We start from the raw sequence: 16,777 nt of genomic DNA on the forward strand, positions 1-16,777 counted from the left end.
TGAAATGTTACATAGCAATAAAGTGAGATAATGCATTGACATACAACAAGTTGATTCTATATTTATAGAAGTGGACACATAACAAATGAAACAAGAAGGTAACACACTGAGGGATTGCATTCATATAATATTCCTGAAAAGATATGTAGTGATTGCCAGATATAGTGGTTTCAATAACAATGGTCCACATCGACTCATATATTTGAAATCTTGGTCCCCATTTGGTTGAACGTTTTCAAAAAGGATTAGGAGGATTCCTAGTGCAGTTTTCTAGAGGGTTGTATCTGAAGAACTAGGACACTGAAAGAAAGTGTTATATTCCTTGTCTAAAGATTGATTAGATGTGCGAATCTACAATTATTTCAAACTGTTTTAGTTAAAAAAGATTGCAATATTATCAATATTATACAAAATAATCTCAAATGTGACTATATGAATACATTCATAATACATAAATATTCATATATCATTTATAGTCCACAGAAATTGTTTATATGTGTCTGATTTATGTTACTCAATTTAGAAAGACTTAAAAACATGACCATGGGTAAGTTGAGAGATGAGAAACCTCACCAATGAAACCCTATAAAAAAACAATCAAAATAATATGTTCTTTCTTTGAAAGATCTGTAAATGAGCTGATTAAAACTGGCAAGTTATCTCTTAAGAAAGCAAGTGGACCCAGGCACATCAAGGTACAGTGGAAACTGGCATGAAATACTTCTCACACATGACAGCAATGTCAGATGTGAAGCTGAGGCAGAGGGCAAGCTGAAGGGGTGTGCTGAGCAGGGCCAGTGATTTGCAACCTCCCCTCCCCCACAAATGGGATCTTAGAACACTGACACTACTTCTGAAGCCATGGGTGCCAACTTACACACAGTATCAAGCTGGGCCAAGCCAAGCCATGCTAAGAGAAAACCTAGGTCAGAAACAACCACTTAGTGTTAGGTGTGCCAAATAAGATTCCAAAAGTGATAGAAGTCAAGGATGATTGCTGTTAATTGGTTAGTATGACATTTGCATACTGGGTGTACTAAGCACTGAGGGCATACCCCCCAGTGAGCATTCTCCTCTGGACATAATATAGAGGATACATTGTGCCCTCTCTGACCCTGAAGTGAGGATATAACCGGTATACTACTCATGTAACTCTACTACAACTCAGCCACAACAGAACAATATGAAGATATTAATTAAATGAATACACCTGTTAAAAACTTGAAAAGTGAAATAGCCCCTAATGTCTAATGCACTAATGTAACGAGCATGAAAGTCTAAGGCAATATAAACTGTGCAAAAATTACTAATTACTAATCCCCCTTGGTGGCCTCCCATGAAAGTCACTTAGGTGATATCCCAGAGTGCACAATTGAAATTACATGAAGTTTAAAGTGCTGTCAAGATGACTCAGTGGGTAATGTCCCTTGCTGCCAACACTGAAAACCTGATCACACAGAGTGGAAAGAGGACACTGACTCTTATTTATGTTGCCTTCTGATCTCCACACATATTCTCTGGCAAGTGGGTTACATGTGAATGTTCTCATTCACTTGCGCACATACACATGACTGGATTAGAAAACAATTACAATTATTTTTCAAAATAAGACTACTCAAAAGTATGGAATTCTACTACTATACAACCTTCCCAAAGTACAAGCATACATATCTACATATAAAAATGTAAATGGAGTTTCCCTAACTTAAGAGTACAATATCTTACCCAAACACTCTCAGAAAGATTAACATCAGTCAATTCTACATCCTGCTACACTGCTGAATTTGTTCATTGTTTCTAAAAGTTTTCTGGTCTAATTTTAGCTTCCCTATGAGCATGTTTCTCTCTATTCTACATCACTTCTTTTTTTTTTTTTAATTAGATATTTTTCTTTATTTCCATTTCAAATGTTATCTCCTTTCTTAGATTCCCCTCTGTAAACCCCCTACCTACTCCCCCTACTCCCTGCTCCCCAAACTACTCACTGCCATTCCTGTCCTGTAATTCCACTCTACTGGGTCATAGAAGCTTCACAGGACCTAGGGCCTCTCCTCCATTGATGACCAACTATGCCATCCTCTGCTACATGTGCACCTAGAGACATCAGTTCCACCATGTGTATTCTTTGGTGATTTAGTCACAAGGAGCTCTAGGTGTACTGGTTAGTTCATATTGATGCTCCTCCTATGGGGATGCAAACCCCTTCAGCTCCTTGGGTCCATTCTCTGGCTCCACCATTGGGGACCCTGTGCTCTGTCCAGTGGATAACTGTGAGCATCCACTTCTGTTTTGCCAGGCACTGGCAATTTACATCACTTCTTACAACACAATCACCTTCTGTCTTATAGCAGTGCCTAATTTCACAACTGTAAATACACAAGGAAGACATGTTCTTCCCTATTAGCAAGATAAGAAAATTTGCTAGGAAAGGTTAAAAATGAGAAATTGGACTGAATATCTCTTTCCATGTTGAGACTTTGTGTGGTTTGGGTATCAGAGTGACTATGACCTCACAGAATGAGTTAGCAATGTTTCTTCTGTTTCTATTTTGTGAATAATTTGTGGAGTATTAGCTCTTTGTTGAATGTCACATAGAATCCTGCACTAAAACCTTTTGGCCCTGGGCTTTTTGGAATGGAAAACTTTCATGACTGTTTCTATTTCCTTAGGGCTCATGAAACTGTTAGTTACTAGACAAGATTTAGTTTTGATAGTTGAAAACTGTTTAGAAATAACCCATACCATTTTGATTTTCCAATTTTCTGCAGTACAAGCTTCTGCAGTAAAACTTGATGATTCTTTCAATCTCCTCAGTGTCCACTGCTAGGCCTCCTGTTCCATTTCTGATTTTGTTAATTTGGAAATTGACTCTCTGCCTTTCAGTCAGTTTGGCAAAACATTTGTCTATCCTTTTGACTTTTCTCAAGGAACTGGGTCTTGGTTATATTGATTATTTGTATTGTACCCTCTTTATCAAATTGACTGAATTCAGCCCTGAGTTTGTTCCCTGACATCAAATCCTATCTATCTTTCCATGAGATGAGGCTTTGTCTCACTTTAGGAACTGCAGAATGCAATACATCAAAATCTTGCTGATCTACATGGTAGAGATGCACACCACTGCCTCACTGAGAACAGCCACCCTGGAAGTATTCAGGGTGTGTTGATGTAGCCCAGCATGTCAGTGTAACCTGCAAGGTGCCCAGAGACATTAGGAGCAGAAATCTGGAGGATTCCTCCACAGCATTTTTCACTATGGTCTTCAAAAGCATTTTGTACAGAAATACAATGGGTTCACAGATGCACATACACACACAAACATGAAGACCAGAGGATTTTGTGGGATGATTGTTGTCTGTACCATGTGCATTCTAAGGAAGAAATTCAGGTTTCTAGGCTTGGCAGCAAGGATGAATACCTACTGACCCAAGTCATCAACTGATTATCTAAAGCAAAGAATTTTATAAGCTCTGTATCTGTATTTATGCTCTCTCTCTCTCTCTCTCTCTCTCTCTCTCTCTCTCTCTCTCTCTCTCTCTCTCTCATACACACACACACACACACACACACACACACACACACACACACACACAAACACACTGTGCACATTTTCCCACACCATGAAACACATGAAAATTAATGAAAATACACAAGAAATAGAATTCAAGGAGGGATCTGGGGGAAGGCTGGAGGTTAGAGGGACTTAAAAGCCCCTAAGGTGACTCTCCTTTTGTTGTAGGTTGTACCTCATATAATTGGGTCCTTTATTGTAGTTGTCTTTCCCTATAGCACTGTAGACTAAAATGGAACCAAGAGCATTGTGCATGTTAGTCAAATACTGTACACCTTAAACACATCCCAGGTCTAGAAACCCATTAATCTACAATTATTTCAGGGCAGGTGGCATCAAGACCCTCAGCTGAGACACTCCAATGACAATGTGGCACTATTTGCAGATGATATGATAGTATATATAAATGACCCTAAACACACACCAGAAAACTCCTAAACCTGATAAACAGCTTCTGCACAGTAGCTGGATATAAAATTAACTCAAACAAATCAGTGGCCTTTCTCTACACAAAGGATAGACTGGACGAGAAATAAATTAGGGAAACAACACCCTTCTCAATAGTCACAAATTATATAAAATACCTTGGTGTGACTAAACTAAGGAAGTAAAAGATCTGTAAGACAAGAACTTCAAGTCTCTGAAGAAAGAAATTGAAGAAGATCTCAGAAGATGGAAAGATCTTCCATTCTCATGGATTGACAGGACTAATATAGTAAAAATGGCTATCCTGCCAAAAGCAATCTACAGATATAATGCAATCCTTATCAAAATTCCAACTCAATTCTTCACTGAGTTAGAAAGGGCAATTTGCAAATTCATGTGGAATAACAAAACACCTAGGATAGCAAAAACTATTCTCAACAATAAATGAGCCTCTGGGGGATTCACCATGCCTGACCTCAAGCTGTGCTATGGAGCAATTGTGATAAAAACTACATGGTATTGGTACAGCCACAGACAGGAAGATCGATGGAATAGAATTGAAGTCCAGAAATGAACCAACACACATATGGTCACCTGATCTTTGACAATGGAGTTAAAACCATCCAGTGGAAAAAAAAAGGACAGCAGTGTCAACAAATGATGCTGGCACAATTGCTATTTATATTGTAGAAGAATGTGAATTGATCCAGTCTTATGTTCTTGTACAAAGCTCAATACTAAGTGGATCAAAGAACTCCACATAAAACCAGAGACACTGAAATTTATAGAGGAGTAAGTGGGGAAAACCTTCGAAGATATGGGCATAGGGGAAAAATTCCTAAACAGAACAGCAATGGCCTGTGCTGCAAGATCAAGAATGGACAAATGGGACCTCATAAAATTGCAAAGCTTCTGTAGGGCAAAAGATACTGTCAATATGACAAAAAGACCACCAACAGATTGGGAAACAATTTTTACCAATCCTAAATCTGATAGGGGACTAATGTCTAATATATTCAAAGAGCTCAAGAAGCTGAACTCCAGAAATTGAAATAACCCCATTAAAAATGGGGTATCGAGCTAAACAAAGAATTCTCAACTGAGGAATACTGAATGGCTGAGAAATACATGAAAAAATGTTCAACATGCTTACTGATCAGGGAAATGCAAATCAAAACAATCCTGAGAGTCCACCTCACACTCATCAGAATGGCTAAGATCAAAAATTCAGGTGACAGCAGATGCTGGCAAGGATGTGGAGAAAGAGAAGCACTCCCCCATTGCTTGTTCAACCACTCTAGCAATCAGTCTGGAGGTTCCTCAGAAAACTGGGCCTAGTACTACCACTAGATCCAGCAATAGCTCTCCTGGGCATATACCCAGAAAATGTTCCATCTGGTAGTAAGGACACATGCTGCACTATGTTCACAGAAGCCTTATTTATAATAGCCAGAAGCTGGAAAGAACTCAGATGTCACTCAACAGAAGAATGGATATAGAAAATGTGGTACATTTACTCAATGGAGTACTACTAAGCTACTAAAAACAATGAATTTATGAAATTCTTGGGCAAATGGATGTATCTGGAGGATATCATCCTGAGTGAGGTAACCCAATCACAAAAGAAGTCACTTGATATGCACTCACTGATAAGTGGATATTAGCTCAGAAACCTAGAATTCCCAAGGTACCACTTCCAAAACACAAGAAAATGAAGAAGGAAAACCAACTGCATGGATATGTCATTCCTTCCTAGAATAGGGAATAAAATATCCATGGAAGGAGTTGCAGAGACAAAGTTTGGTCTTTGAGAATAGGATCGACCATCCAGAGATTGCACACCTGGGGGTTCATCCCATAATTAGCCACCAAACTCAGACACTATTGCATATGCTAGCAAGATTGAGCTAAAAGGACCCTGATATAGCTGACTTATGTGAGATTATGTCAATGCCTGGCAAATACAGAAATGGATGCTCACAGTCATCTATGGTATGGAATATAGGGCCCCCAATGTAGGAGCTAGAGAAAGTACCCAAGAACTGATGGGATTTGGAACCCTGTAGGGGGAATAACAATATGAACTTTCAGTACCCCCAGAAAGTATGTCTCTAGCTGCATATGTAGCAGAAGATGGTCAAGTTGGCCGTCATTGGGAAGAGAGGCCCCTTGGTCTAGCAAACTTTCTATGACTCAGTACAGGGGAAAGCCAGGGCTATGAAGTGAGAGTGAGTGGTTAGGGGAGCAGGGCTGGGGGAGGCTATAGGGCATGTTTGGGAAAGCATTTGAAATGTAAATGAAGAAAATATCTAATAAGAAAAGAAAAAATATTTTCAATAAACATGAAAAAAGGAAAAATTTAAAAGGAAATGATGATAAATACAGAAAATGATGTGGGGAAAGGAAAACCCTAACTCCTGAGTTTACATATTGATACATCTGCTCTCCAAATTAATATGGAGAAATCTCAAAGTGCTAAAAGTAAATCTACATATCACTCAACATTCCACTCTTTTACCTATGGTGCAATGGAATGACATCCAACTCCACAGAAATCTGCTCAGCTATGTTCATTGGTACTGTAGTCACAATAGGTAGGGAATTTAAACCATCTAAATGTCCTTGAACTGATGAAAAGATAAGGAAAACAGGGCACATACACACAATGCATTATTCAATTGTGAGGAAAAATGAATTCAAGAAAGTTTCAGCTAAATGCATGAACCTACAAAATATACTGAGTGATATAAACCATACACAAGAAGAACAAACTCCACATGATGTTGATCATTTGTGATTCCTATCTCCCAATCTTTAGATGTAAGTCCATAACTTGGAGCAACCACAGAAGACATGAAAGAAAAGGAAGACCATATATGAAAAGAAGAAGCTCTAGAGAGAGCTATAGCCGGGTACAGGTGATATGAAGTAAAGAATGGAAAAAAACAGAAGTGTAGTTGTTGAAGGAGGAGAAAGAACATTGTAGAAGAAGAGAGGGAACATCAATGCGAGGAGAGGCTCTTGGTCCTGTGAAGGCTCTATGCCCAAGTATAGGGGAATACCAGGACCAGAAATGGGAGTGGGTGGTTTGGGGAGCAGGGGCAGCAGGGAAGGATTAGGGGGGTTTTGGAGGGGAAACTAAGAAAGGGGTAACATTTGAAATGTAAATAAAGGATATATCTAATAAAAAAGAAAAAATAAATAAATAACAATAAAATACTTGAGAAAATGTAAAAAATATACCATGTTATATTTATCTAAAATTGCATGCACACACACACACAAACACACGCACACAATACGTATGTGTATCCATATATATATGTGTGTATATATATATATATATATATATATATATATATATATATAAATAATTACTTGGTATGAAAATGCTTCCCTCAGGACCCATAGACTACATAACAAAAGACATATTACAAGGCATAGAAAACCTCCTTTGGGTTGATGGTTAAGGGAGCCCAAGGAATAATACAAGTAATCAACTGCTTTCTCCCTGTTTTGTCTCCTAAAACTAGAAGGTAAATCCCTATTGGTGAGGACACTATACAGTTTGAGAACAGGACTTAGTGGAAGTGAGATGGGTGTGTTCCAGAAGCCTTCTTCCTGAGAACCTTTAGAGAAGTTAAATAAACATCAACAAAGCGTAACACATAAATTACTCACACACACACAAATACAAATGCACAAACACACAAACACTCACACAAACACATATACTCACACACACACAAAGTCCTGATATAGCTGAAGGAGAAAGTTTACGGGAATAAGAAAGTAGAAAAACAGGAAAAAGAAAATCTTTTCAGTTATTTTATAAATATTAAGTTACTCTGATTTCAAGAATATTAAAGGTCGGGAAGGACTGGAGGAGGTGAAAGGGCTTGTATCCCCTTGGGAAGAACAACAAAATCAACCAACCAGATTCCCCCAGAGCTCCCAGGGACAAAACACTAACCAAAGAGGACCCATGGTTCCAGCTGCATATGTACCAAAGGATGCCCTTATCTGACATCAATGAGAGGGGATTAATTCTTTCACACATTAACTCTCTGATTCATCTCCAGGCTGAGTCAGTTCTATTCAGTAAATACTTACACAGTCACCTGGAATAAGTACTTCCACAATATATTCTTAGATCTTCTATGGCAAAAGGGGAGCTTCAATTGTCCTTCCTAATTAGCACCAACAAAACACAGCAGTTTATAGTCAAGGACACCCGCATCTATCAAAAGCTATTTCCCAGAGTGACTTGGAAAGTTATTATATCTGGTGTGTGGTTATCACTGATGCTGTATTGCAAACAAAACTGAGGCACAAGACTCTGGTCTTCCTGACTTATTTTATATTCTTTTGTGATGGTTTTTATTTCCTCAGCAGCTGTAGTGCAATGACTGTATATTTCTCAATGTTTGGCTACAGAGCCATGGATAGATGTGTGTTACAGAGTACTTTATGTTAGGAGTAGGAGAATTCATGACAGCATGGATACAGTATGGAGGTGAATACATCTTAAAGTGTGTGTACATGGGGTAAGCCACATGATCCACACACAAGAGACCATCGCCTTGTGGATCCCTAGGTGCTATGGCTTCACACATATACAGGAAAGGATAGCTGGGTCTGGGTTTAGTCAGAGAAGATGTAACTGACCCTAAAGAGACTGAGGTCTCTGGAAGTTTAGAGGTCTGGTGGGGTGGGTTTGGGGAACCTCGTGGACAGAGGAGGGACAGGGGAGGAGGTATGGGATGTGGAAGAGACAGAGGGTAGATCTGGACTTTAAAACAAAAATCATAAGTAAAACAAAAGCATAAAAGTTTTATTTTTTGCCGGGAGTAATGGCGCACGCCTTTAATCCCAGCACTCGAGAGGCAGAGGCAGGTGGATTTCTGAGTTCGAGGCCAGCCTGGTCTACAAATTGAGTTCCAGGACAGCCAGAGCTACACAGAGAAACCCTGTCTCGAAAAACCAAAACATAACAAAATTAGTGTTATTTTTCTTGTGTTTCAAACTTGCTTTTCTTTCTAAGCAGAGTAAGTTTGTCACCTTTCTGGATAGACAGAATTAATAGGAGCTAGAAAGTTGAAAGCAAAGATGGCTATTATACCAGCATGGCTTCAGCACATCACCAAATCAAAGACAGGGTGAGGGAGTGGGCTGTGGAGCCAGCTGGAGAGCCACAGCCTCATGACTGGACCCTTGAGAGTACCAGGCTCCCCTGTGTCTCATTCAGTCCTCACTCACCTCACAAGGTGAGGACTGGCTCACTCTTGCTTGTAGGGAGATTTCCCCATTACTGTTGTGCTCACCTTGTCCAGCAAGAAAATATGCAACAAGGTCAGATTCTTCTCAACAGCTTTCTTTATTTCAGGAACACCTCCATGCTACTGGGGAACTCAGGGAAACCCCTGGAGGACCGCCTATATCCACCCCAGCACTGTGGAGAGCTATGTGTCCTCCTGGGATTTGTCAGTATGTCGGACCCTTTGATGTGTAACACCCTCTCAGAGGGTTAGGCGCCAGATTCGGGCTGGAACCTGTGCAATGGCTTTGTTTAAGGCACTGGTGTACTGGAGGTCCAGGGCATCTTTTGGGCGTGCGGCTGCCTACACATTACACCCTTCACTTCACCACCTACCCTGTTCTTGTGTTAAGACTCCCACTTTGCAACAAACTTATCACTCAGGGATTTTACACAGTTTAGGGAGGGCTTGGATCACAGGCAAAAAAACAGGTCATGAGGGATCTTTTTTTTTTTTTCAAGTAGAACAGTTTGCTACTATGCTTAGAACAAAAAGAAATACATTATTGTAGCTTATAGCAAAAAAAATAAACAAAAAAACAAAAAAATAAAAACAGCAAAACATAAAAACAAAACCCAATCCATGCTAAAGTGGTCAGGGACAGGAAAGATGATCTCATTAACCTTGAGTGGCAAGCCCCATGTAGCACTATTGCCCTGTTTCCCATGTTTAGCTGCTGCCAGGCTGTTCATACTTCCAATGCCATCCACCACCTGTGGCTAGCCTCCAGTGAGCTGGCTGCCACTCACACTTCCCCTTTACCTCTTAAAATAATAACACGAAACCCTTGTAATATGCCAGACAAATTTATTAGGGGAAATCTACAACCACAAAATGCCCATGTAAACAATGCAAAACTCAACACATACAAATACAACCTGCACACTTAGATCAGGAAAATGTACCTACATTACTCTATTTCCCATTTATGAAATCCCCAGTTACTTATGGCCCCTAGAGCCCCGTAGTCCAGCACCATCTTCCTATTCCTCCTTATTTTGTCCTTCATTCCCTCTCTCTTCTACATCTCACTTCCCCTCTCTAAAAATCTCAACTCTGCCTTTCTTCCCCCTGCCCAATAAGAGCCTCTAGCCTTATCTGATCAATTAAGATTTCACCTGACTGCACCTGTTTTTAGGGACTCTTGAGGGAGCAGAGCACACAAACAGCAATATTCCTTCCACCCCTTTTTGTTCACTTAAAAGGCTCTGAACACAGAAATAGCAGTGGTAATATCAGAGCCGTGGTGTATACATGCCTGGCAGCCTAGGACACTGAGTGTGGGCAGGTCAGGCACTGTACCTACAGATCTTCTGAGATTCTCCACTCAAGTGGATTTGATCCTGTTCATCTAATACAGCATATTCACTGGAAGGGCAAAAGCCAACGGCAGGAAGTGTGGGGATACCTCACAGGTTAGAGCATCTGCTACTCAGAAGAAGACCCACATGGTACCTAACAATCATCTCCAGGAATGGTTGTGATTCCATCTGTGCTCTGAGGGAAATGTCCCTCAGGAGGAGCCACATACAGTATTATATTCAGTAGGAAAAACACCCATTCACATAAATGTTCAACATAAGTCTAATCAGCAACAGCAAAACAAAGCAAGTTTATGGTCAAGGACAACAGCATCTATTAAAAGCTATTTCCCAGCAAGAAATGGAAGGTCATTATGTCTGCTGTGTGGTTATCACTTGACGAAGATGAGCTTCGCGAATGCCTTAAAGAAACAGACAGACTACTGCTCTGGTGGCAAGAAGCAAAGCTTTACTGATTTCTACAGCTTAAAAACACGGGTTATGACTTTGCCAATTAGGCCCAAACAATAACATTTTTACATAGTGGCACCGGGCAGACAATATTATCATTTTTGGAGTCATTTCCTCAGAAAGAGAACAAACTTCACAAGAAGAAACTGTTATCTGCAGACCCAAGGACATTTTCCTCTCCAGGTAAATATTAACTCTTGACTAGAAACAAGGAAAAACTCTGGCTCACAGAAAGCCATGTTTAGACATCCCTCCCTTTCAGGAGGGACGACCCCTGAACTTTCTCCCAGTTAATGTCTCTGACCTTTTCAGGCCAGAACCAAAGGGAAGCTATTGTTCGCCTCAATCACTGATGCTCTGTTGCAAGTAAACTGAGGCATATGGCTCTGGCCTTCCTGATTTATTTTGTATTCCTTTCTGAATGTGTTTATATCCTCAGCAGCTCTAGAACAATGATTGTATATTCCTCAGTATCTGGTTCACAGGATCATGAATGAATGTGTGTGTGACAGAGTGCTATATGTTAGGAGTATGAGAATTCATGTCACCATGGATGCAGTATGGCAGTGATTACATCACCAAGTGTGTGTCCATGGGGTAAATAAAATTATTGATACACAAAAGTTCATCACCTTGTATACCCCTAGGTGGCTATGACTTTACTATATAGCCCTGGCTGTCTGGAACTTACAAAGATCCATCTCTGGATGTGAGTTCTAGGTCTACAGCAGGGGATAGAAAACCTGAATAAGGAAGATGGTCTCAAAAGTCACGACTTGCAAATCCATTTTTTTGCATAAGAAATAGAATTTTTAAAAAATAGGTTTTACAATTTCAATTAATATAGAGATAAAGGCAAAAATAAACAATGAAATAAAAGAATAAGAACATATAACTTCTAAATAAAATAGCAACAACTCAAAGAACAAAAAATGAAAACTTCAAACAAAACTATAAAAAAATTATTGTTCATCTTTTTTCTTCACTTTTAGCAGCACAGACCTATAGCCTGTTACTCCTCTTGGACATTTGTTAGCAGTGCAGTCACCTCTGTTCTCTGCCAAGAGGAATTGTCTGAAGAGAAAAGGCAATAACACCCTGAATCAGCCATGGCTTCCTAGTTAGGGCCTATTCCCACTCAGGACATGTGATATAAAGAGATTCATATGGGGAAGATTCATCTGAGGAAGATTCGGGATGCTGGAGATCAGGGTCAGCAGGGGCCTCCTGGCATGACAACTCATTTTGCAAGATGGTCTCTTCTTTAGCTGTGGCCAATCCCAGCTCTCTAGCAGTTTCTGAGACCTGGGAAAGGAAGGCAGTTACTAAGACACAGGAATGGTGGGGAAAGGCATGGCAGCTGTCAGACCTTTATCTCCCACTACCTCATCTTTACTGTACAGTCAACATTAATATTCTAACTGAAATTACTGATGTGAAATCTGCAGATAGGACCCAGAATTCACTCAAACCTCCACATAGCATTCCACCTATCTGAAGACATGCATGCAAGAATGTGACATGTTATTCACCTGTCACCCTGAGTGGACAGAAGACTAAAGCAGAGTTGAAAGGTTCACTTGCCAGTGATAATAGTGCCTCCAAAGAGGCTAATTCAGAGTCTCACAAGAGGCTAACTTCCCAGAATACTTGAGTGAAAAAAGAGCAAAGAACAGCTACATTCCATGAGGAGGGCGGCTGCTTGGAAGTATGGATTAGAAAGTTGGTGGGAGGAAGCAAAGATAGATTCTATTGTGCCAATTATCAGATAGTCATAGCCTGGCCGAATTGTTTGTCCCTACCTGATGTTCTTTAGTCTCCAGGTTGTTGGTCTTCTCCTGTTCTTCTGTACCACTCAGGTTCAACTCCATCAAACATTGACGAATGACGGCCCAATCAGCCAGTACTTCCTTCTTCTCCTGCTGCAATATTGCCAACTTCTTTTTTATGAGATTCTTCTCCAGCAGGAGCCGGCTGTGCAGGTTACTGGAAACACACTCTGCATGGTAAGTTCCTGCAGCCTCCTCCTCCCATTTCTACTTACAGGTCCCATTAACCTGACATGTACCCTGATTCCTGTGAAGACCTAATACAATCCACCAGGATACATCCATGACAGCTGTACAAAGAGCAAATAGCCATTTCATGGAAGAAGAAATTTGTGCTGCAGTCCAAACACCAAAAAGGGTCCATGTTTTTCCAAAAGAAACAGGGATCTCCATCTACTCATGACAGCCCATGCATTGGGACAATACCAATTAGTAGGGTGCAACTACAATCAGGGTAGTCATTAGAACCAAAGGGAGAGCGCTCTATCCTCATGTTAAACCTCACTTAGCTCTGTAAAACCCTGCCTGAGCCACAGAGGCCCAGTACAACATAATAACCTTCTGATGATCTGAATCACTTTTCTGTTTAGAGGCTCCTGAGAACCCTGGAGAACACTGGCAGTATAACAGTCTCCTAGAGACCTAGGAAAACTGAGTCCAAAAATCCAAGGGACACTGATGCCTAAAAAGCATAAAGTATAGAACCAGACCTGCAGTCTCCCGACCAGAAATAAAGGAAGGCAGAAATGACCATTTCACAAGTGTTGGCCTCCCAGACAAGTACTTACCGATAGAAATTTATCTCCTTCTTGAGCTCCTGCTTGTTCTCTCGGGCCTCCATGTTCTTGTTCTCTAATTCATGTAGGAATGTCATGATCTCCTTCTCCTTTAATTTCAGTTCTTTATAGTGTCCATTTGGCCTGTGGTAGGGCCTGGCCCCAGGAAGACAGAACTCCATAAACTTAGGCTTTTAGTAACACATGAACTCAGGCTGGGTCCTGGACTACTGCAGCCATGTAAACCACACACTGCATTCTAAATGCTGGGATTTTCTTAACCTTGGGAAACTGGCTATCCTGGCCCCTGAACACCAGAAGCTAGGCATCTAGATTGAGGGTGCCCTGGCTCCCTGCGTTACTCAGTAGGTCTGAAGGGCAGACTAAGCAGTTATGTTCTCAGGGGTCTAGGCTACAGGTCTTTACCCACCAAACAGCTGTGATGGTGTTTCCCCTGTTTCCATAAAAGGGATTCTAAATCCTGGATACCTAATACTGTAGAGACAGTTATTATATATAATTCTGGAGATGAGTCCAGACATCACCACAGATTTATAATCTGCCCCCAAAATACAAAAGTACTAACACATGTGACAACATAGTCAAAGTGCAATGCTATTTAAAGTGGGGACTACCAGGCCTCAGGACCCACCTCACCTGGATACTCTTAGGTAAGTAAATCCTCAGGCCAAAACACCTACCCCTAGATTCCAAATTGTGGAGAGAAATAAAAACATACAAAACATATTCACAGGTCTGTACCTGTGCATGCACATAGACTCACAGACTTAGACCTATACACAGGATGGAGAAACAAAGAGTGAGAGAATGAAAGAGAAAGAGAGACAGAGACAAAGGGAACACAATGAGAGGTAGAGTAATGCATGCAACATTACTGCCTCAGAGTATAAGGCACACAGACAAAGAGGAACAGGCATGAACTTCAGGCATTCTAATCAAGCACTGAGAAGAACCATGTGGGACCAGGCCCCTCCAGCTGCTACCTGGAGGTGCCAGCACTCAATCACGTGGGAGACAAGTAAAAACACAACTACAAACACACATCACCTAGAAACCTCCTGTCAAAGGCTTTCCAAATGAACCCTAGGAAATCATCACTGCCTCTTTCCCTGAGTTCTTCACTCAGATTCCAAGTTCCTCTTTTCAAGTGGAGGGAGCAGAAGAGTCTATTTCCCTTCTTAATCCTGACAAAACTTCAGGTGTGGCCACTCCTCTAATAAGTATATAGGGGCATGAAGTGAGGCCCAGTTATATTCTGGTGGTATAGCTTCCTAGAACCCACCCCTTTAAAAGCATAAGATGAAGGAGGCATTGCAGACCCCGGAATGACACCACAGGTATGGAGCAACGTATACCTCTTGTTCATGGATCCCTCGGTCACATAGATCAGGCGATCTCTCAGCTCATTTGTCTCCTGGGTAGTGAGCTGGATCTCTTTGATCAGCTCGTTCTCTTCCTTCTCAAACTGCTCCTTGCTCATGACAGGTATAGGGGATGATGTCTGTCTGTGAGCCACTGTAGGTAGATGAATATGAGAATATTTGATGTGAGAATGCAAAGAGTGTGGACTTACCAAAGAGAAGGAAAAAGGCCTGTAACCTAGTGACACCACCAAGAGATTGGTCCCAGCATGAGATTTCTTCTGAGTGGATCTCAGTTCTACCATCACTCTAGAGAGATCAGGTGATGTAAGTAGCCAGATGTATCCTCATTCCCCCTTAAACGTGCTTATGAGGACCAGAGAGATGTCTTCTTCAGGGTACAACTTGGCTTCAGAGCCCTGAGCCCTGTGGTTTCACAATTCAGACTACAAATTCACTATCACAAGTATTTTAGATCTTGGAGATGCTCAGATATCCTACCTGTTACTCTAAGCCAAGGAATTTGTTTAATAAGTCAGGCAGTGGGAGAATATGTTCATCACAATGATCAACTTCCCCCCTGAAACACAAAACATCCCAGAAATAAAAATAGAATCCCCCTCTGGGTCTATCAACTGCTTGTTCTTTGTTTACAGTATAGAAATGGCTGCCACCCACAATTGGTGATAAAGAAAGGTAAGGTAGGAACTGTCACAAACAGGAGGTCAGAGTAGTTCTGAGAACATGACATCATGGTCTGGAGCACCATTCTCTCCCTGTGACTAATGTCAGATAACTACAGGAGCTTAAAGAAGCCATGGACTGAAGTGCAGGTATTCCCTCCCTCAATCTGGCATAGCTTAGACCTGCTGTCACTCCTGATGGTCTCATTCTGTCCCCAAGTAATACCCACAATACCCAGTGCAAGTCAAGACTTGAAGTTCATAGCCCAACAGCTTTGACCTTGCCAACTCCTGCCTTAGGGGATGGAAAAGTACTGTTCTGAAATCCTTGATGATTCAAGAATTGTGATAACCATGGAAGTTTTTTTGCTACCCAGAGTCTCCAGTTCCACATTACTAGAAAGGCCAGCTCAGGCCACCCCTACCAGGAAGCTCAACATCCACTTCCCAGGACTTACTCCACATTCGCCAAGTCCACCTACTTCGTCCTTCATTACTCTCAGATGGAAGGCCAGCATCCTTCCTCCCCTCTCTGGTCTCTCTCCAATCCACATTGGTTCTCTGAAAAAGTCTACCAAGTCGGGCAAGCAGGGCCATCACTGCAATGTCCAGTCTCTGACTGAGAAATCTCAGTCAGCTTGTTGTAACTGCAACACTGGTGACATCACAGAGGTTGCTTAGAACTCTCCAGGAGACAATAGAATGTCCAAGAAAGGACTGCTGATGTCATGGACTACATATAGCCTTTGGTTCCCTGCTAATGTTCTCACTGTACTGACAGGAAGCTGAGCTGCTCTTTCCTGGGGCATAGCCATTGAGCACATCCTCCTTCCAAAGCCAGGGTTTGCTCTAGGCTTGATTGGCCACACCTAACTAATTCCTATGTATCTAACTCTGTGTTTCCTTTCCAAACCCTTCTCAGAAATATCTCATCCTACCTTAAATTTTCCTCAATCAGCAATAGGAGCCATTAAAACTTAGTGAGAAATCATACCAGTTTGAATATGCAGCCAAAATCTA

General features: G+C 41.1%; 1 protein-coding gene across 1 annotated transcript; it reads right to left on the reverse strand.

Moving 5' to 3' along the window:
* Window positions 1–12,176: 12,176 nt before the first annotated feature.
* LOC147005054 (disks large homolog 5-like) lies at window positions 12,177–16,354 on the reverse strand. Its single transcript, XM_085836142.1, has 5 exons — window positions 16,216–16,354; window positions 15,069–15,228; window positions 13,705–13,848; window positions 12,890–13,073; window positions 12,177–12,392 (listed from the first exon to the last, which is right to left on the reverse strand). The coding sequence occupies exons 1-5, from the start codon at window positions 16,352–16,354 to the stop codon at window positions 12,216–12,218; spliced, it is 804 nt and encodes a 267-aa protein (XP_085692268.1). The 3' UTR covers window positions 12,177–12,215.
* Window positions 16,355–16,777: the final 423 nt, after the last annotated feature.

Source organism: Mus caroli, unplaced genomic scaffold, assembly GCF_978045245.1.
Source record: "Mus caroli unplaced genomic scaffold, Mus_caroli_1 scaffold_4, whole genome shotgun sequence".
Classification (NCBI taxonomy): Eukaryota; Metazoa; Chordata; class Mammalia; order Rodentia; family Muridae; genus Mus; species Mus caroli.